Below are 21,070 nucleotides of genomic sequence, written 5' to 3'. Positions count from 1 at the left end.
AGCTGAAGTGCTCTTGCAGTATTGTCTAGGTTTGTAAATGTGGCAACTCTGGTACTTGTTTGGTTTTTTTCTTAAAGGAATCTCCTATTGGAGAAGAAATCCATAGGACTTTTTCTTAGTCACAGATTATAGTTAGGGATTATTTTTCTATTTACTCCTCCCCATTAGCAACAGGAAAAAGGAAATCAGTTTCCCTTGCCAATCAAAATACTGAGTGTTTGTGCTTGACACAGAGTGCACTGGGCAGAGACACAGCCACGTCATGGGGTTGGTGACACACAGACTCGGTGACCCAGAGCAGCATCTCAGCAAAAATTAAACAAGTGCTGAGTGCATTAATTAAGTGCCAGTGGCTAATGTACAGACTGTAATGGGGAACATTTGGTTGCTAGGACATGGAAGCCCACGGGGATAACAAGAGGATCAGTGCTTATATTGCCCTTCTGGAAGAGAACCAGCTCTCCCCAGAGCAGGGACAGGTTCTCCTGCGCTACGTGGCCTGCACCGCAGACGATGCTCCCTACATCCTAAACCGAGTACTGCACAGAGACATGAGAGGAGTCAGGTAAGAAAAGCTGCAAATACCTGTTCCTTTCCCTCTAAACTGTTTGGAATGTATGGGGCAGTGTTTGGGATGCTCTGGAAACTGAGGCTGATGGAGTGGTCCGGAGAGGAAATCTCCCAAGAGACTGTTGTGGAATGATCCAACATCCTGTACATATTCTGCATGGTCTGCTTAGAACTGCTCTGTTTGGGATTTCACTCCTTTCCTTGGGGAGATTAGCTCACAGTCTAATAAATCTCATCCTTTAGCAAATGTCTGTGGCATTGGGCCTACATTTTCTTCTTTAAAAATTAATTCCCTTATGCCAGTTTATATCCACAGGATATTTTTGAGAACAATGCCTTTCCTTCCCTAGTGTTTATGCTATAAACAGCTTTCATGCTTCTTCACTTGTCATTTCCAAAAGCCAGACATATTTGTCTCTTTAAATATTGCTGCCTCTAAACATATTTGTCTCTTTAAACATTGCTGCCTCTAACCTATTAAATGTAACTGCTGCTTGCTTCTGTATTCCTTTTCATTCCATTCATTGGCTGATGTTTTTAAAATGTCCTAAGGATGAAAAGTGCCACTTTATTACCACTGCCTTTGGGATGCAAGTGGTGAATGTGGTATTGCTGAGTGTGGTCAGGGTATGGAACTCACACCTTCCTTCTCTGATGCCAGAAAACAGGGAGAGATCAAAGCTGCAGTATTTACTGTTTCACTAAAGGTTTTCTGCTCCTCCTGACAAACCTCATCATAAATTTCTATTTCAGCTTTGCAGCCATTGACCAGGGAAAGCCAATCTATGTTCCAAGAGTTCAGCACCATGGAAACATTCACTTCTGGAGCTCTGACCACCCTGAGGAGGAGAAGAAAGGTTCACTCCTGGTGCTGCCCCTGTATGATGCTCATTGGAGAGTTTTTGGCATTCTAGGGCTTGACACTCTTCGGGACCAGTGTCATAATTCCATCTTTCTGACCCATGAGATCACTTTCTACGAGGTGGGCACCATCAGCCAGCAGTTTGTTACTCCAACCTGCAAAAACACTTGTGAATTTTACATGTTTGTTCTGAGTAAATGTAAGATGTACAACTAAAAACATATCTGTGGGTCCCCTTCTGCAGTGTATGGTGAAAGTGGTGTAAGGAGAGCACCTTATCAGTATCCTGCTGATTAGCATCTTATCTGAAATTTATTATGAGGTATCACTTCATCAATAATTTATTTAATCTTCTCATGACTAGGATGTTAATTAACCTTTTGTGCAAAGTCCAAAGATAGCAACTTTTATTTCCTGAAGCTCTCAATCTCATATTTGTGTTCATTTCTATAAAATGACACAAAACCTTACTTTTTACGTGGTGGAATAATTAAAAGTGGCAGCTCTCCGGATTCCTTTGGGATGCTCGTTGGGATCAGCCTCACTGTGGATGCATCATCTGGGCAGCAGGGAGCGCAGCAAGCCAACCTTACCGGTCCATTTGGCTATTTCCACTGAAAATCAGCTGTCTGGTTAAGGACTTGGCCGTGACGGGGTACTGAGTGCTTCAGGGCATTATTTGATAAGGGACATTTCACAGTCACTTTTCTGCTTTACAAATTCTGATTAAAGCAATTTGTTACAACATGAACATTTCCCCAGCTTTTTTTCTCCAAAATTGTGTGAAATTTTCTGGCTCACTCGGAGGATTCTGCTTTCACAGGGAGTCTGCCATGCATTCAGCAAAGCCTACCACCACATCTGCATGCGGGAAAATGTCCTACAAGTGGCTGTCACTGCTCTGGACTGGCTGTATCCCAGGACACCCAGCATCCACGCTGTCACAACCTATCTGGTGGAACCTGGCACAGACAAGGTACTGCAGAGAAAAGGTCTGTAATCATCAGGGGCTCCAAGGCTGCTTTAGAGAGGAAATGCCATCTCCAGCTGCCTGTGTTTTTCCAGTGCTTTTATCATTAAAGCTGAAGCCTGCACAAGATTCTTGTGCCTGCTCATGCAACATAAGGGCTACAAAGGTAGAGAGGGAAGATTCCCTCTGTAAAGGAGATCCTTCTTCATTCTTTTCATCCTCCCATGTAAAAGAATTCAAGAGCACTGCTAGTATAACCCTTTCTCCATATGAGAAGGGTGTATTCTCCTACTTCAGTGCTCACTGCTGCATAGCAACCAATAGAGCAGAACCCCACACCCATCCATCCCTCCATCCATCCATCCATAGCTTTGCTGTCTGGGACTTCCACTAAGGGAAACGCTTTTCTCTGGAGATCCTCTGCATGTCAAAATTATGGTATTTTATAGGGACAAGAGAATGTTCCAGCTAATATATTAGCTCTTTGTTCTGAACTTATGTCAGCAGCCAAGATGTAAATACAGCTCAGGAAGTGACTGGTTCCCAATTAGCCAGCTTGTAAAGGCAGCCCCACTCTGTGCAGTTCATGTTCCAGTTGTTCAGCAGGCACTCGGGCCCTGGGAAGCTTGTCACTTCATGTACCAGTGAGTTAAGAAGACAAAAAGTATATGCAATATTTAGGACTGATCCCGTGTCATCCCAAAGTCTGTATGACATCTGCTGCAGTCATAATTCAGCTGCTTCCTCTGATAAGCATGGTTTATGTTGGCAGTGTTCTGTTGTCATTCCGGGCTCAGCACTGTTCCCTTGTTAGCTGCCTGATAGCCAGGTCACTCGCTCCCCTCTGTGCTTTTCATGTGTCAAGACACATTGACACAAACATGACATGAGAAAGGACTCAAGAGGATGGGAAAAAGAGTGGAAACCTCTAGGCCTGTGGGTGTTCCTCAGTGTGGAGTCTGGGGTGGATTAAATAGTCTGGCTGAGGGAGGTCCAGGGCACATTCTTCACCCATCTCTGGGAATAAAACTAAGCAGTGTTGGGAGATGTCTTTAAACAATCCCATTGCTCTTGAATGTACATGGGAGTTTCCTATAAGAAACCATTTCCTCCCTCTCCAAGCTTCAAAATATCTGTTCCTTTCTTGGATGCAGCTAAACCTTTCTTTTCTCTCTGGCAGAACTATGCTCTGTGCAAGGTGATCACTACAGATAACACAGGACAAAAGGAAATCCACAGGTCTCCTGTTGTTCTCCTCAGAGAGGAAAACCTCCTCAGGTAGGCTCCAGCGCCTGCAATGGGATGGTCCCCTCTGCTCCTTGACTCAGCCTGCACCAGGCTGACCCACATTACATGAAGCCCCTGGTGGAGCAGCCCTGAGAGTGTCTGGCTGCAGCCCTCACTATCAAGGCCTCTCGTGTGTATGCACAGGGCACTGAACTGTGAAGGGCTGAGGAGTATTTTCTCTTTTGACTGTAGGCTGGAAAAACTTCTGACTTAATGCTTACCAGCAGAGCTGCCAAGGTTTGCAGGATTGCAGCCTACACTGAACCGTTTTGCTCTTTAGAATAATCTGTATTTTTTCCTGGCTGTATTAGTCTCATTTCCTTCAATTCTCTTTTTCCTTCCACTGCCAAGATCCTCAGACTTGTCTTTTAAGCATATCATCCTTGTTGTCAAAGTTGCTTGAACAGCCATTTGCTGTTCCAGCAGCTGTTTTTACTTTTTATAAAACTGTCTAGAACAAACGTCAATGCCGTTAGAAACAGCAAACTGCTTTTAAAGCAAGATTTGTTAAATTCTCATGATTTTCAGCAATCACCTTGACTAAGCAATATCGTGTTCCCAATGCTATTTTTTCCTTTGTGTACATGCCTTGAATGATACTTAGAGCTGTGCAAATTTCAGTCCAAGGAAACAAACTATCATTTAGTAATATAATATCTTTATTATAACAACAAGAGATGAATGGCATTTTAAATAAGCTAAATAAATCACCAAAACAAACCAGGATTGTAAACCCTAGCACATTTCATTTCAGAGATTACCTGTTCAAGTGCACAGACAGTTCAGAGGTCACTCTCACTTCTATCTATGGAGAACACCACATTGCAGTACCTCTCCATGACCTATCGAGACAAACTCTCGGCATATTTGACATCAGCATCGGCCAGCACAAGAAATTACCACCTCAGGAACAGAAAGACCTGCAGAAAATGCTAAAGATGGCTCAAGCTGCCTGCTCAGAGATCCTGCAGAGGTCTCTAGAGGAAAGAGAACCAACACAAGTGCTGGGTATTGTGCATACAGATGTGAGATAGTTTTTTGGGGTGAAATTAGGAATCTCAGTAAAACTGTATTAAAAGTATCCTTCCTACAAGTATGGAAAGACAAATACAAATCCTTGGTATATATAAACTACTCCTGAGCAAGCCTCAGAGCTTAGCAGAGTGGAGTTAAACAGGATGGGCAGATTTTAACTCTGGCTCACAGGGAACTTGGTGCTGAAATCAAAGGTGTGAAGCAGACCGCCTTGTTGCCCTCAGGGATCTAGCACACAGACTGTCAGTCAGTAATTTAAGTCCTGAGTAGCAGATGTTTCTGAGCAGCTTCTTGAGAGGTTTGGTTTTGATTGCAGAGGCAGAACGTGTGGCAAATGTGAGGCACGCAGGGATTCTGTTCCACCGGTTCATGCTGCAGGAGCTGCGTGAGTGTGTCCTGAAACTCAGTGCTGAGAGCTTTGCTACAATACAGAGCTGTGCAGAACCCCCAGCTCTGGTACACGAGGTACTTAAGGCTGTGCTGCTGCTTTTGCACCCAGACTGGAAGGACTCAGAGGAGACTGAGAGCTGGAGTCAGTGTAAACTGGTGAGAATTCAAATTGTTCAGAGTTTGTTTTCTATTCTTCCTCCTCCAAGAAGACGCAATGGAATTTGCCACGGGGGAAATGGCAGTGAAATAATTCATTACCTATAGATTTCCTATATGTTTCTCATCTATCTTTTATTCTGTAAGCTTTTCACAAACACCCTAATCTTCTTGTTCTCTGCATTGCAGAAACTCGATGACAATTTGATTCAGGAGATTTATTGCTTTGATCCAACTGCTTCATCTGTGCAAGTTCAAGCAGAGCTGCTGCTGGACCTCATCACTGGTAAATATCATAAACTCATTGGGAGGTTACCAGGCACGGTTCAACAATGAAACTGTGCCGATGGCTGCGTTCAGCTGAGTGCTTTTAAGGGCCTTACTTCAGAAATTAACTTTGATTTCACAATAGATTAAACAACAGGTAACAGGTCCTCAATATCAGCAGTCTTTTTTGGTCAATAGAAATCAACCTGTTAAATTTAGATTCAAAAGTCACTGCCTTCAGGAAAGGGGAGCAGATCAGCTTTGGAACCTTCCAGAACAAGTGATCTCATTGTAAACCTCCTGATAAGCATGAAGAATGAGGGTTCTTTTGGCAAGCAGTATGTAAAGACATATGAAGAATGATGGTTCTTTTGGCAAGCAAGTCTGCTTCAGACCTCTGTGCCCTGCCCTGGGGACTGACCCATCTCCAAACAGGAACACACAGCGTGAGCCCTTCTCTTCATAAACACCATCTGCCAAGTGCTCAGTGCACTCACGGGCCATAGACAGGAGCTCTTTGTCAGTCTGTCTTTTTCTCCTTTAATGAACGTGAGCTTTTTTTGGTGCCAGAGCAGTCAAGAGGCTGTTATTATTATTTGCAATATCTCTGTAAGAGAAATTACTTGTTCTCACTGAAATCTCTCTCTTCATGATCTAATACCAGTCTGAGAGGCCTGTTAAAAGCCAAACGTGGACAAGAGTTATTGCTTTAGCTGGGCATATTTATCAACAGTACCCTGCCTGCTGATAAAGAGTAAACACTTGAGGCAGTGCTGGTTCCTTTTCATGCGTTCTCCTCATCTATATTAAACTAATTCACTGGAAAGAACAAAACAGGCCTAGAGCATCCAGTTTTCCTACAGTTAGGGATGCTGATGTAATTAGATTAAAGAATGTAGCTTTGGAAACTGCAGATGTGCTAGGAGAGGTTGGTTTCCCAGGATGGAACCTATTCTGAGAGAGCAGTGTCAGATCAGGGCTGTGAATGCAGGTGTAACTCACAGTTATGGAAATTCCTTTAAAATGAACATCAGATAATGTCCACACATTCCATATATAAGTACTGGTTTAGAATTAAAATATAGCAGAGCACTTTGTACAACAGTCCACCCACCACAAAGTAAGATAAATTACAGTTGAAAGTCAGCAGGTCACTGTCACAATATAGCTGTGTGCTTTTCAAAGCATCACCATTCCTGGAATTACTGGATTCAGGGTAAACTCTGCTAAGGGGATGACCTTCTGTTCTTGTGGCAACACTGCTTGTGGTTTTGAATTTCCTGCTGTATTTCCAGCTGTCTTTTTTGTTCCAGGTGTCCCTCAAGCAGCAGTGTGGCAGCAGGACTCTGCTCCAGCCCAATACCTGTACCAGTGGCTTCGCACCTGCCTGGCGCTCGTGGAGATCACAAAGAGCCAACACACTGAAAAAAACCATCCTTAGCTCCTTTTGGCATCCCGTTCTACTGCGCCTCCAATTAAATCTCCTAATTTCTCATCTAACCCTTGTGATTCTGGTGTTTCACATCTTTTATTAAATTAACTGTTGATTTTCTATTTTTTATGCAAAGGCACTAGTATTTGTTGTTAAAATGGCTTAAATCTGTTATGGATTATTAGTTAAGATGATAGGGAGTTTGTTAAGGATTACCAAGAAAAAGCAATAGAAACATTAAAGGGAAGAATTTTGCCAGCATAGCTACCAAATTTTAAAGGGTTAATAAACGTTTACAGGTTTTTAAAGGTAATTCTCATGGGAAAATGAGAGGCAGGGACATCTTTATGGGTACCGAGTTACAAGGCTCATAAATGATACAGCATTAATTTTCAAGGTTCAGTCTCCTTAAAGGACCTTTTAGGAATAATTTAAAATAAAGGCTGTTAATCAGCATTTTGTAACATTCTTCTGAACACGTTTCAGAATAGCCCAACACTATTAATAAAACACAAAAAGCTTTCTTATTGGGATAAAGCTTGAGACAGCAACTGCACTGTCTACACTGAGATTTAATCTTTCCAATAACGTCCCTTTTGACACAATCCCTTTTAAAATAACATTTTTTGGGAAATTAAACTCCTCTTTCAGCGTTTAGTGGGAAAAAAGCGAAAGGTCGGTGATGGGGGGGCTTTTCCCCCTCAGGGCTTCTTCCTCCTCAGGGACCTTCCCCGCCGCTGCCCTCAGGCGCCCCCGGCTCCCCGCGCTGCTGCCCTCGGGGAGCGCCCGCCATCTCCCTCCCCTCATCAGCACTTTCGCCCCTCGACAACGAGCTGTTAAAAAAAAAAAAATCCCCCGCCACCTCCAGCCCCCTCCGCCCGTTCTCCGCTTCCCTCCCGGAGCGGGACCGCGGCACGGTCCGTGAGGGTCTCCGGGGCGAGCGGGGAAAGTGCGTGGGGAGGACTCGGCCGCGAGGAATCTGCGGCCGCGGAACGGCAGCGGCGGCGCGGGGGAGGCGGCCCGACAAGATGGCGGCGCTGGGCAAGCAGTGAGTGCCGGCAGGGCCGGGGCGGGCGGGCCCCGCCGGGCCGGGGGCAGCGCTCGGGGGGATCTGGGGCCGGCGCTGAGGGCAGGAGCGAGCGCTGGAAAACTCTTGCCCCGGGACTCGCTGGTGCCAGGTGTCCGCCGCACGGCCTCGCTGTGTTGGCCTGTCTTTAAAACTCTGTTTATTAGAAACAAGCAGAACTCCGGGCAGGCGCTTGAGGGTGTTTTTCAGTCTTACGGAGGAGAATCTCCTTAATGTCCCCTCACACCTCCCACCCTCGGGCACCAGCCGGGGCTGCTGCTCGGCCCAGCGGCCTGGTCAGCCGCAGCTGAGGGCGGGTTCGGGGCTCACGGAAGCAAACAGCGGTCCCAGGAATGCTGTGGTACCCAGAATGGGGGGTTCCAGTCGGTTCAGCCATACACCCTGTGGCGAGCTGTTGACTCAGTGATGGACTCAGGGAAAGGCAGCTGGGTGAGAAACCCCCGATTTAGATGTTGCTCAGTACCAAAAGGAAGTGGGTTTAGCACAGAGGTGGACTTTACCAGCAGAAGAGTTGTTTGTGTGTGGTTAATTAATCCCAGCGCGACGTAATCTGGCTGTAAATCTTGTCTTTTGCCGTAGCACCTATGGTTACATTGCCAGCAAAACATGAAATTACAGCACTGCAAACATAGGCATGGAATGGTGATTGGTGTAGACTAAGACTATATCCCTTCAGATTAAACAGTAATTTCTTACTTCTGTGAGAGAGAAAAGAAAATTACTTGGAGAACACTGGACTAGAGGGATTTGTGTCCCAATTTACGACAATCATTGCATCCAGAAACTTTGCATGGGAAGCTGGCTGGTGTGCTCTGCTGCAAAGGCTGCTCATATATAACCTCCATACATGATATTGATGTTGACTTTTTACTTCTCAAATGGTAAATGGCAGATTTTTGGTTTGGAATGTGCTATGTTGTAAGTGATGCTAAAGTAACTTTTTTTTCCCCCTCTAGATATGGGCTTATTATGCCCAAAAAGTTGCCACAGAAAAATCTTGTTTCAAAGAAGCTCTCGGTGTTTGCAGATGAGTCAGATGAAGAGGTCAGTTCAACAATTTTCTTCTGAAATTTACCCTGTATTCTGCACGTTTGTGTCCAACCCTTAATGGCTGTATCAGGTTTTGGCAGTGTCATTAAGATATGTGTCATCGTTTTGGATTTGAGTGTGAAATATGATCTGCATTTTCTTTAATACACATTACATGGAAGTGATGATTTTTTATTACTCTCTGTCAACTCTTCCAGAAATTCAGCACATGTGAGAATCCTTTTTCCAGAGTTAACTGTAGCTTGTAAAGAGATTTGTTGGCTGTCACTGGTGAATGCCTGCAAATAGAAAGACTGGTAGTAATCAACAGGCCTCACTCAAATCTTAGTGTGGTAGTTTTATCCTTCAGCTCATTCCACCCAAATTTGATGTAATTGACTTTATGATGTTCATACTGGGAACAAAAGCAAATCTGTACAACCCAAAAGTTCTAAAGCAAGAGAAGATGTATGATATTGTGTGAGAGTGTTCTTTTCTATAATCCTAAATTTTTAATTCCTTTTAAAGCATTAGTATTAGGCTCTCTGTACCTGCCCCAGCAGAGGGCACTGTGTGCTGCGTGAATCCCACCTGGGTGTGCTGCTGGAAGCAGGGGAAATGCCCAGGAACAGGCTGGGATATGGGCTGGGCTGGGGCCCTTACAGAACCCTGTGCTACAAACATGTTCTTTCCTCCCTCGAGCTTCACTCCGTGCTTGCTCTTTTGCGTGGTCGAGAAAAACAATGCTAATAAAGCATCAAATCATTTTGGTCGGTTTTTGACTCACCAAAATATTTACTTTTAAAATCTGTTTTTATTTAATGAACTAGCAGTTGTTAATTTTCTGTCACAGAACGCCTGAATTTAGCAATTCCCAGCCCATGTGTACCTGGTTCCATTAGAAAATCTGGAATGTTGCTGTTGAAGGTGTCTGAGCTCCTGTTTTACAGGGCAGGAAAGGGCTGAGGACCTTTCTAGTGATGTCCACTCAGCCCTCAACATGAAACTGCCTCAGTGCAGCTTACAGGAAACAAATGTGTTTGAAATCCCATCTCTTTCCTCGCTTAGCTGTGATCCTCAGTGATGCATCCCTCCACTGTGGCTGTAAAGAGAGGCTTTCCTTTAGATACAGCTGCTGGAGGTGGTAATTTCCCTCCCTCTGGGAGCACTTTCCCTCTTAGATGGGATTTTGTGTCTTTGTATTAAGGATCTGATCCCACATTTTTCAGATCCCAGGAATAAACTTCATTTAATCTGTTGTCATTAAATGTTGTGTGGTAGGTTTGGGAACCTCCCTAGGGGATGTCTTGTATTTTTTCACTTCTTCATTTTCTTTTAATATCTAAACATTGAAGCAAAAGAATGAATGTTAGTAATTCTAGTAAAAATAATATATGATGCTGTCTGCCAGCTTTTAGCTTAATAGCTCAAGTATCCTCCCTTTCAGAAAAGCTGACAGATTCACTGTCAAAGTCTGTTATAAAAGCTCTTAAAAGTTGTTGTGCTCATCAGTATGGTACATACCCAGCAAAAAGTAATAATCTCATAACTGCCTTTATCAAAGAAGATTGTTTTTTTCTTAAAAATCAGAATTACTTTATTAGTTCAGTAATGATTTCAGAGCTTTTCAAGATAAGGAGCAGCATTTGGGAGGGGTTTCATTTCCTGTCTGCTGCCTTATCAGTCAGAACTACATCTCAAATGTCTGGAGATTATGTATTTTTAACTGAACTCTAATAAAGTTTGTGCTGGGAAATCTGTAGACCTGACTTGTCTGTGATTGTATATTAGATACCAAACTTTTGCTCCCTTTTTTTTAACGTTACTATGCATTTTTCACTCAGATTTTGCCTCTACCATTGCTGAAGGAATTTGGATTTTTTTCCCTTGTGGTTAAGTACATTAATGGCTGTTAGTTGCTGGAGATGGTCTTTGTGTTAGTTCGTAAGAACAGAGCATCTGGGATGGAAATTTTCTGGAAATAGTGTTGACTGGGAAAAGGTGGCTTGTCAGTCTGTGTGATGTTCATTGTTCCTTTTTACCTTTGGAGTTTAGTTGAAATTATCTCTGTGGTACAGCAGATAAAATTTCTGGTTTGTGAGTGCACCAGAATTACCCAGTGTATGTTCCTGTACTGTACCAGTCTTTCAAAACTGATTTGTTAATACAGGATGAAAAAATAACCTGTAAATAGACTTCAGTAGGTGCTAAATTGGGAGGGACATTGTGGAGCCAGTGTGAACAATTCTGTGAATGTATCAGCTGGATTTGGTGGGGTTTTTAGTGACCACCTAAAAGATAAACTGAGTGAAAAATAAACTGAGTGTTTAAGCAGGCAGAAGCTGAAAATAAGCAGACAACTCTATCTTCTTGTAGGCTCATATTCTTTGTTTTGCTTACGGATCCTTCCATTCCCTTTGCAACTTTCCAAAGGAAAAGTCTGACTAAAAGGATTTGCTGAGTAATTTGTGCTGGTGCTGACCAGAGTTTTTGCAACAGTTTGCATGCAAAGACTGGGTAGAGTAAAGGGGATCCTAGAAAAGAGTTTTCTGAGGAGGAGGAAGTGGAAAAGAATCAAGATGATGTATGTAAAATCAAGAATAATTCAGAGAAGGAAGGTGATGCTGCCATTTCTCATACTGTGAACAGTAGGTTGTGTTATGGAATCACCAAGTAACTGGTTTCATCTAAACAAAAGGAAGTTGTGTAGTTGAGGTGTGGAGTTCCTTGCCACAGGATACTGTGGCATGGCCAGAAATAGAAATGGATTCAGAAATGGATTAGTCAAATTAAGGGATGCTCTTGGTGTCAAACAATGGTTCAGGTGCATCCTTCAGTTCAGGAAGTCCTTGGTCTGCTTTCTGGAAACTAGGATGGAGTGCTGAAAAAAGCTCATTCTGTGTACATGACTTGTTTTTCATGGTCATTCTCTTGATCGTCTGCTAGTAGCCATGACTCATAATGTGTGTAAATGGAGAGGAATCTGTTGCCTGATGTGATTTTTGTTTTTTAACTCCATGAAGTCTGGAGTCTCTTGCAGGTTGTACTTGCATTGCACAGTTCTCCGTGAGGGCAGGCCATAAGGATTCACTCCTAAATCCATGTACATGAGGGTGCAAGTGGCTCATTTTAGTGTGAGAAGGAGCTAAGAAATTGAGAGAACCATGAGAAATGTTAGCAGATTGGGGTCATTCATGGTTTTTTTTTTTTTTTTTAAATAACCTTTCAGTTGTACAAGCTGTCTTCCATGGTCTGGTAGCAGTGGTAGACTGGACATCCTCATTTCTTAGAGTTCCTTGATTTGTATGGATTCTATGTCCCTTCACAGGATAGGGTTAAAACCTTTTCTCCTTTCAGAAAATATTGAACTACAAGCTTTGTGCTTCAGAAGAATAGCTTGACTAGAGGGAGGGAAAAAGTATGAGACAGATTGCTGAGTTTATAGGGCCTTTAATAAATGGGCAGTTGATAAGTAAAACAATACAAAAGGACGGGAAGTTCTCATCTATCAGAGCTCACAGCACAACAGGAAATTGTCCACCATAAACCATTGGGGAAGGTGTTTGTTTTCTGTAAACTTACTGCCAGTCTGGAGAAATGGCAGATGGACTTTTTACCATCATATGTCCAATAATGAGGATTATGTATTATGTTAGTGTTTACCTAATCTTTGTAGATCAGTGCATTTATTACATGTAGGCAGACAAGGAAAACATTCTAAGCAGGGTTTCAAATATTTTGGTGGAATATAGCTAATTCTCTAAATGTAACTGCGGAATCTGTTTTGTTTTTCACTGAGCCCCTGCTTTCTGGAATACTGCAGGGGAGATTTTCACTGTTCAGGTACCTTTTTATTAAACCAGTGTAAGAGTTTCCCACAGAGGAAACCTTTGGGGTGACCCTCAGTGTGTCAAACAAAGGACCATCTTCTCTCTCAAGAGCCAGGAGGAAATTGAGGTTTGCTGTGTAATGCTGGTGTGTGTTCTATGCTAATTTAAAATGGCTGTTGATGGTTTATACTGACTCATTTATAGCCTTTTCAAAAGAAGGTGTATGTCGTAAAATTAAGTACAGTGTTGTAAACTATTTCTGAACGTCAGTTCTTCAGAACTTTTCGCTGTTGAAAGCAGAGATAAACATGAGGTGAATGAAGTCAGGATTCTTGTAGGTTTTAACTAAATAATCCACTATCTGCTTCCTCCAGTCAACCAACCAACCAACCAAGCAGCTACATAAATAAATAAGGGACTGTATCCAATTCTAGTCCAAATAATCAGCAAGCTGCAGCAGACAGGGGGCTGATAGCACAGTCAGCTCTATGCATTGCTCACGTCTGCCAGGCTCAGCTTCCTAAAGCCTGAGCTGCTTCCTTACCTGCCTGTCTGCACCTGGCTAGTAGACAGCTGCTGCTTTCTCCTGATGGGCACAGAATCAGTGCAGGGCTTTTCTTCCATAAAGTGCACGTCACGTTTCCCCTTTATTAGCCACAGGGTTTAACATTTTGAAAGCAGAGATGGATTTAATCTAAGTCTGCATTTAGCAATTACAGCACCAGAAAAAGTGGGAATATGTGCCCTTTTGAATTCCCTTTTTTCCTTGTCTGTGAGTCCTTTGCTTTGAGTGAGCTAGGAAGGAATATTTTGCACGTTGTGTGTTTCAGGGGGTTTTGAGTGTAGTATTACTTATGAAAGTCATGTGTTTGTGGGAAGGGAGCAAAGGTCTAGAGTAACTAGAGGTTGGTGGATTCTCTTGTATGATACCATATGTACTCCTCCAAAAAATGACAGTGTTCCCTTAGCACCTTCTCTTGCTGAGTCTAGAGTTACTTGGTACTCCTCTGAGATACTAGCTTTCTGGCATTAACAAAAAATAAAAGCCACAGAGAAGTTTGCAAGTACTTTTATTATTTATGGTTTTCATAGCAGGAAAAAAAAAATCCCTTAGAGGTGATCACTGTCTTTACCTGTTGATTAATCCTGTCCTGGGTGGGTGACAGAGGCCCCAAAGATATCAGGTGTTCCTGGGGTGTTCGTGAAAATGCCAGCTGGGTAAAGGGACAGAAATGGGTGGTGATTTGTGATTTTAGTCTTTCCCAGTGCCAAGGAGGAACTGGGTGCTCAGCACAGGGCCAGTGTCTGCTCACACAGCACTGCCCACGGGCCAAATCAAGCAGGCACCTCTGAGGAGGGAAGAGAGAGAGACAGAGTGCCCAGAGTCACGTATAATGGAACTCCATCCCTCCACAGTGTCCCTGTTTCTGAAATTAACCAGTGAAAAAAAAAGATTTGCACTGTTTACAGTAGAAAATTGTGGAAAAGCACTTGGCGTTTTTCCTTGTTGACACATCTGTTCAAGTTTTAATAGGATAAGAAAGAGGGGTCACAGCTTGTTATTATTTTATTTTAAACATCAAATGAATTTAAAAGCCTTCATGTTCAGGGGATCTGTTTGAATTTAGATGGTGCTAATTCTGTTTGATTTCAGAAGATCTTAGTTCTTGCTGCCAAGCTCCCTGCTACTTAGTTTTCATTTTTAAATTTTATTAACAAAATTACAGAATCTCTTTGCCTTTTAAAAATGTGACACAGAGCATGTATTAGTCAAAGTTGCAAAACTTGGGAAGCTGCCAAAATGCAAAAGGATTTTTCCTTCCTATTTCTGCTTTTTAAGATTAAGAGATACTTAATTATATAAACAAGGATACAAGTCCTGCTGTTATAGTGGATCTGTTTAATAAACACTGTTATCTGTTGGTTGAGAAAAGATAGTTATGTAGTTTAGGCCAAAACTAATTAAAAGGAAAAAAGTAAATAAAATGCAAAGCATTTTTGTAAAAGACAGCATGATTAGAAAACATTGTCAATAGGGATCTGTTTCTTCTTAGGAAAGATTAGTATTGCTGTTTTGTAGAGTGTTAATCTTGAGAAATTAAACAGTAACATTTGAAGTACATGCTGCTTAGCTGTGTTCTTATTTATGAAAATACACAACTAAAAATACAGATGAGATTTGAAATAAATACCAAATCCTTGCAGAATTTTGTATTTAACTGTGAATACAGCTTTTCTTTTTTCATGTGATTTTCAGTATCTCTGCTTGTGACTGCTACATCTTTGATGGGCATGCAGGAAGAATTCAGTATTTTCTGAATCACACCTGTCAGTAATTGGACCATTGTATAGTTGTTTATTAGAATGATAGAAAAAGAACCTGTGTCAATGTAATTGATTTTGTTTCTGCAATGTGTCCTTCCTACAGCCAACTGTTGGGGAAAGTCTTCAAAAAGAGGCACTGAAAAAGCAAGCAATGAAACAGGTAGGGGACTATTTTTAATACACTCTCAGTGTTCTGATGTGTAAGTTTATACTATAGGTCTGCTTGAATTATAATATAAGAATCAAATATTGGAAAATAGTAAAGATTTCATTATTATTATTTTGATATCTTTTTTTCTCCTCCTCCTTGGTTTTTTTTTTAGACTAAACTGGAGATTCAGAAGGCTTTAGAAGAAGATGCTACAGTATATGAATATGACAGTATTTATGATGAAATGCAGCAGAAGAAGAAAGAAAGCAGTGCCAAAATGTTAGCTGGAAATGATGACAAAAAGGTCAATACCTGAGAATGTATCCTGTCTGTTCCACTCTGTCTGCTTGGGGTAACCAGGACTAGTTAATTTGTAAACTTCAAAGCATTGCTGGAATATCGTAGCAAGTGATACTTTCATTACTTATTCTAGGCCATGTCAAGGCTCTTGTCAGGTTCTGGGGACCAAAGGAAGCCTTGCACTCCTTAAAAGACAGGCAAGGCTGTTACAGTTAGGAAGACAGAGGGATGAAAGATCAAAATAACATTTATTTTCATTTAGAGTAAAAATCCTCCTAGTCAGAGATGGGATGACTGTTCTGAATGAACACAGCAGCCTCTGTTGGTACTGTGCTGTGTTAGGGGTCTGAGAGCAATGGCAGTTTGTTTTGGCTAGCTACCAGTCAGAGGGAGAGCATTAGAGTAGCTCCTCACAGCTCTCTTCCATTGCCAACTTAATTCAACATCTCCATCCCAATTTGTGTTTTCTCAGCCACCACAATTACCTCTCAGCATGGTAACTTTTTTCTCTTCTACCTCAGCCCAGATACATCCACAATATCCTCAAAGCAGCTGAGATTAGAAAGAAGGAACAAGAGAGACGGATGGAAAGAAAAATTCAGAAAGAGCGTGAAATGGAAGGAGGAGAGTTTGCACACAAAGAGGCTTTTGTGACTTCAGCCTATAAGAAGAAGCTGCAAGAAAGAGCTGAGGAGGAGGAGAGAGAAAGAAGAGAGTCAGCTCTCGAGGGTGAGATACATAGTGAAATAATTGTCGTGAAAAAGAAGTAGGGCCTGGTACATGATTTACAATATATTCATCTGGTGGTCTCCCTGAGATAATTAAAATCAATGAGAGACAATTAAAATCAAGATAATTGAGATAATTAAAATCAAAGAGGACCAGATCAGCAGATCCTGAATCAAATCAACCTTGGTCTGTTACTTTCCTTTGCACATGTTACAGATGGAACGGAGGAAGCTCCTGTGTTTGTGTGTCAGTACTGTTTGGTTTGGTGCTTTATTTTTTGAAGGAGGGTCACTTGTTGAAGGAAGACACGTAAGCCTGGGGTACAGTGATGTTTCCAGTCCTTACCTCAGGCATTCTGGTCAGGATCAGGAGCAGATGTGAAGCGCAGGCTGTAGGATCATCAGCTAGATTGGGCTGGAGTGGACCTCTGAAGGTCCCCTGTTCAGCTGCCTGCTCCAGGCATGGTCTGCTGTGAGGTCAGACCAGGTTACTCTGAGCTTTTTCCACTTTGGATTTGAAAACCTCCAGGATGGAAATTGCAGTTGTGAGTTGTGTGTGATGGGTATCTGTGGCACAGTAAATCCAGCCTCCCTTTCCTTCTCTCAGCATACCTGGATGTGACCAAACAGAGGGATCTCAGTGGATTCTACAGACATCTTTTAAACCAGCGTGTGGGGGAAGAAGAGATGCCTAAATGCAGCTTCCGTGAAGCCAGGTAGGATGTGATTCCAACAGGGTTTCAGGTATGAAAACCAGCACCTGGCTGTTTGTGATTCTGTATTCACTGGAAGATTAGACAGAGCACTAAAGCAGTGGTAAGGTAAACTGGTAATTTCATACAGCTGATTAACCGAATTATTTGGTAAATAACGAGTGATCATCAGTGACACAGAAATGAAACAAGCAGGACAGGGATGCTGTCTGAAAGGTATCAAGAGGACAGTTATGATTGTAATCCTGCTTGGTGTTATTCTAACCTACATTTTCTTTGGTTTACGTAATATTTAGCAATCTGTATGAATTACATGTTTTGAATCATGAGGAAGACATGAGGTAAAATAGTGAGCATAGCAGTAAGTCATAGGAAATGAATATGCTAAGAATTTCCTGTAAAGAATGTGTCTCTTCACTTTGTACTTTACATTTAGTTGCATAAAAACTAAATTGAGTCTTGATACTGTGGTAAAAGGAAATGAATCAAATATATAGGAAATCAAGTGGGAGTATTTTGAATATGTGAACATTCCAAAGCAAAGTAATGAGATGAGACTGAATTATTAAGGTATTTAAAGTGGTAACATTCTGCCCTGTGGATAAATGTGATGAAGGGGATATTTTTCCTATGCAGCAATCGATAATTTGAGACAATTAACTCAGGTTAAACCTTGTTTGATAGAGGTTTAAAGCATGGATGTCACTACTTAAGTGTTTGCTATCACAAATAAAATGCAGCTTTCATCAAGAGATCTTTTAGATCTGAGATTGTGTTGTTAGAAAGTAAATTCTTAGCCCAAATGGAGAAAGTGATCACTGAAGTTTCTCAGCTGCCTGAAATAAGGGAGTTCTCCATGAAGTCTTCAGGGTGATGTGATTTTGTATTGTGTAGAGAGCATTTCAAAGGATGTTTTTTAGTCTTGCAAATTAAGGAAACTTATTTTAGTGGCATATAAAATTAATTCAGGGGAAACAAATTGTCCTGTAGATGGTGTTTCCAGCAAGGCTTTCAAATAAACTCAGGTGTATATTTTAATTTCATTCTTATTCATGGTGATACAGCAGGATACAGAGAGAAAACAGCTCCATTTTTAGATCTCAGAAGTGTTGCTAAAGTGAGTCCCACCTTTGAGTTGGATTACTAGGTAAATTACCAAACTTTTCAGTGTAATTTTTAGTGTTTGTTCATAGGCTGCCCATGCCTTTAAGCATTCAGCAGACCCAGAATCTCACTGGTGGTGTGCTGACTCATGAGAGAGCCCCACAGGCTGTTCCTGGAGCTGTGTGATTAAATGGAGGAGACGTGGCTTGTGTGAGTGAACATGGATTTCCTCATCAGCCAGAAGAGAATGGCAAAGCATAACCCCCTCCATGTGTCAGCATTTTGCATGTAAGAATATTTCAGCTGTAGAATGTTACTAATTTCTGTCTAGCCACAAGTGAGATCTCCAGAAATAACTGGATCAAAAAAAAACCCATGTTCCTCTCTCTGTCCACAAAACACACAACATGCTTCTTCTCTGGAAAACTATTTGATGTGAATAGAGGACCAAACACACAGGAAAACCTTTAACTTGCCGGCAGGCTTACACAGGAACACAAATCAGTGGCTTTTTCCTTAGATGGAGGCTGCAGATACTTCACCATAGTCATACTCTTTTAGATGAATTCCTCAGCTCACATGCACCAGTGAGACAGATATGGATACTTTGTGCTGGAATCCTGGAACCTGAGCCACTGACAGATTTGCTTTCTTAGACTTTTCAGCAGCATCTTTTGCCTAAGTCCTGACCAGAAGTCAGTTTGTAGAAAAGTCTAAGATTTCAGGCTTTTTAATGCTGTTATTCTTTTCTAATATAAAAAATGTAGGATAAAGGAAGAAAAACCTGACAGTCAGGATGAACCCAACGAAAGGAACAAAAGCCCGTCGGAAAGACAAAGAGTGAAGCCCTCTAAGAAAGAAAATAATCCAGATGCTGATACCGACCTAGGAACTGATAGCAGTGATGATGACAAGAGACACAAGCATGGTAAAGTAAATTTGAAAAAGAAGAAAAGAAGGGAGAACTCTGTGAGCAGTGAAGAGGAAGTTAAACATCACAAAAGCCAGAGGCATTCCAGGTCACCAAGCTCATCCAGTGTGGAGGAAGAGCCACGCACCAAAGGCCAAACAAGTCACCAGAGGGGAGAGAGCAGGCCAAGCAGAAGGGGAAGTGATGAGCAGTACAGGGAGAAGGATTATGAGAGAAGTAGGACCCATGAAAAGGATCACCAGAGGGAAAGGGAAGAGCGACACAGGCATGGGGATCACACTAATAGAGATCACTACAGGAGGAGGGAAGATCAAGATGATAAACAAAGGGGGAAGGAAAGAAAAGAGAGGGAGGGGCATGGCAGGGAATGGAGGAGGACAAAGGAGAGAGAGGAGAAGGGCTCAGAGAAGGAACGAGAGAAAGAAAGAACCAGAAATGATAAAGATAGGTATAATGACAGAGAGAAGGAGAGAGGAGAGAAATACAGAGAAAGGGAAGATCATGCAAAGGAGAGGAGAGAGAAATATGGCAGTGAGGAAAAGAAATACAGAGAGAGGAGAGAAGGTACTCCTACATCTTTGGAAAAAGATGGAGAGGGTGATCTGGGAAAAGAGAGAAAGGGAAAAGACAGAGAGGTGGATGAGAAGGGAAGCTCCAGCTCTGGAATGTCCGAGCAGAAACGTAAAGCTGGAGAAGAAGGAGAGAAAGATGAGAAGGAACAAGCACAGAAAGCACCTGAGACCCTGAGCAAATTTGCCAAGAGGAGCAACGAGGAGACGGTGATGTCAGCACGGGACCGGTACCTGGCCCGGCAGATGGCCCGGGTCAGCACCAAACCCTACATTGAGAAGGAGGAGGATTGATGGCCCTGGGCTGGACACAGACCCCTGGGCTGTCAGCCAAGAGGAAAGGCCACTGCTGTGCAGATCCTTGTACAGAAAAGGTTATCCTACCTGCTACTCCTGGCTTTCCTTTGAGAAGTTGCGTGTCCCTTAAGAGAGCAGCTTTTGGAATGCATCAGTGGGTCTCTCGACACACACCCTATGTCTGTACAGGTGAAATGTTAAATGTGGCTGACTGTCCACCCTGCCCTTCCGTAGCATGTCTGTGGTACATGAAGATTTTGGACAGACCTGGGAGTCTTAAACAGCGTGAGAATGCATCCCCCTGATCCTTCCAGCAGCCAAAACAGTGAGCTCTGCTGAAACAAAGGTGTGTTCAGCCCTTAGGAGGCTCATTGCCCACTACTGCTCTCAAAAATGTAAATGCAAACCTGTAAAAGTGGGTGAAAAAGCAAGAAAACCAGCCTGAATAATGATCTAGGAGATTTCTGTATGTAGAGTGGAGTTTTGTAAGATATATGCATATTGAGGTATGAATTTTGTATTATGTGTGGGTTTTGGTCTGGGGACCTGATGTACAGAAACACTTAATAAAGTGTAAGATATATATTGGATCAAATGTATGGGTCTTTTTTCAAGTGTAGGTTACTTTTCTACATATTTTTTGCATAGAATAAGGTAGATGAGTCTATTTTCATGTATTACAGTTGTATCAGTTTGTTAAGTGATATTTTAGATTTGTCATATGAACCTTTGTTCAAAGGTTCATATTCAAGAATAAAATTATCTTCCAGCTAGGTAAGTAGGATGTCTGACAGTGGTCATAGCTTTTAGAATACATTTTCAACACTTTAAAACTAGTTTATTTGACTTTGTTTTGTTGTAAGTTTATCACTTTTATGCTAGAATAAGGTGTACTTCTATATTAAAAAAAAAGAGGTTTTGAGGTTGGTGTTTCCCTAATGATCTGTTCAGCAGACTGAGCAATGAAACAAAGTGTGAGCAAAATTAAATTGCAAATGCAGCCACTTTATGAAGGCTTGGAATGAGTTTCACATGTC

The 21,070-nt window shown here is 42.1% G+C and overlaps 2 protein-coding genes across 5 annotated transcripts in view; both read left to right on the top strand.

The window, feature by feature from the left end:
• The window catches only part of EFCAB5 (EF-hand calcium binding domain 5), a 34,748-nt gene extending 27,649 nt beyond the window's left edge, over window positions 1-7,099 (top strand). For 3 of the 4 annotated variants that reach the window (XM_038157927.1, XM_038157928.1, XM_038157926.1), the window contains 8 exons: window positions 393-565; window positions 1,324-1,552; window positions 2,256-2,408; window positions 3,583-3,680; window positions 4,444-4,697; window positions 5,041-5,270; window positions 5,460-5,556; window positions 6,851-7,099. In XM_038157927.1, the coding sequence (XP_038013855.1) occupies window positions 393-565; window positions 1,324-1,552; window positions 2,256-2,408; window positions 3,583-3,680; window positions 4,444-4,697; window positions 5,041-5,270; window positions 5,460-5,556; window positions 6,851-6,978 (1,362 nt within the window). In that variant the 3' untranslated portion in view covers window positions 6,979-7,099. Of the gene's footprint in view, window positions 1-392; window positions 566-1,323; window positions 1,553-2,255; window positions 2,425-3,582; window positions 3,681-4,443; window positions 4,698-5,040; window positions 5,271-5,459; window positions 5,557-6,850 lie in introns of those variants that run through there. The other variant, XR_005259423.1, reaches the window with a different exon arrangement.
• An 858-nt stretch (window positions 7,100-7,957) lies between these two features.
• NSRP1 (nuclear speckle splicing regulatory protein 1) lies at window positions 7,958-20,623 on the top strand. The gene is made up of 7 exons (XM_038157932.1): window positions 7,958-8,017; window positions 9,013-9,100; window positions 15,344-15,400; window positions 15,564-15,695; window positions 16,213-16,420; window positions 17,027-17,135; window positions 19,004-20,623. Exons 1-7 carry the CDS (start codon window positions 7,998-8,000, stop codon window positions 20,028-20,030), a joined length of 1,641 nt encoding a protein of 546 aa, XP_038013860.1. The 5' UTR covers window positions 7,958-7,997; the 3' UTR covers window positions 20,031-20,623.
• The last annotated feature ends 447 nt before the right edge of the window (window positions 20,624-21,070 follow it).

Source organism: Motacilla alba, chromosome 19, assembly GCF_015832195.1.
Source record: "Motacilla alba alba isolate MOTALB_02 chromosome 19, Motacilla_alba_V1.0_pri, whole genome shotgun sequence".
Classification (NCBI taxonomy): Eukaryota; Metazoa; Chordata; class Aves; order Passeriformes; family Motacillidae; genus Motacilla; species Motacilla alba.
The sequence above is the reverse complement of the archived record's forward strand: the minus strand, read 5'-3'. Positions and strand labels throughout refer to the sequence as shown.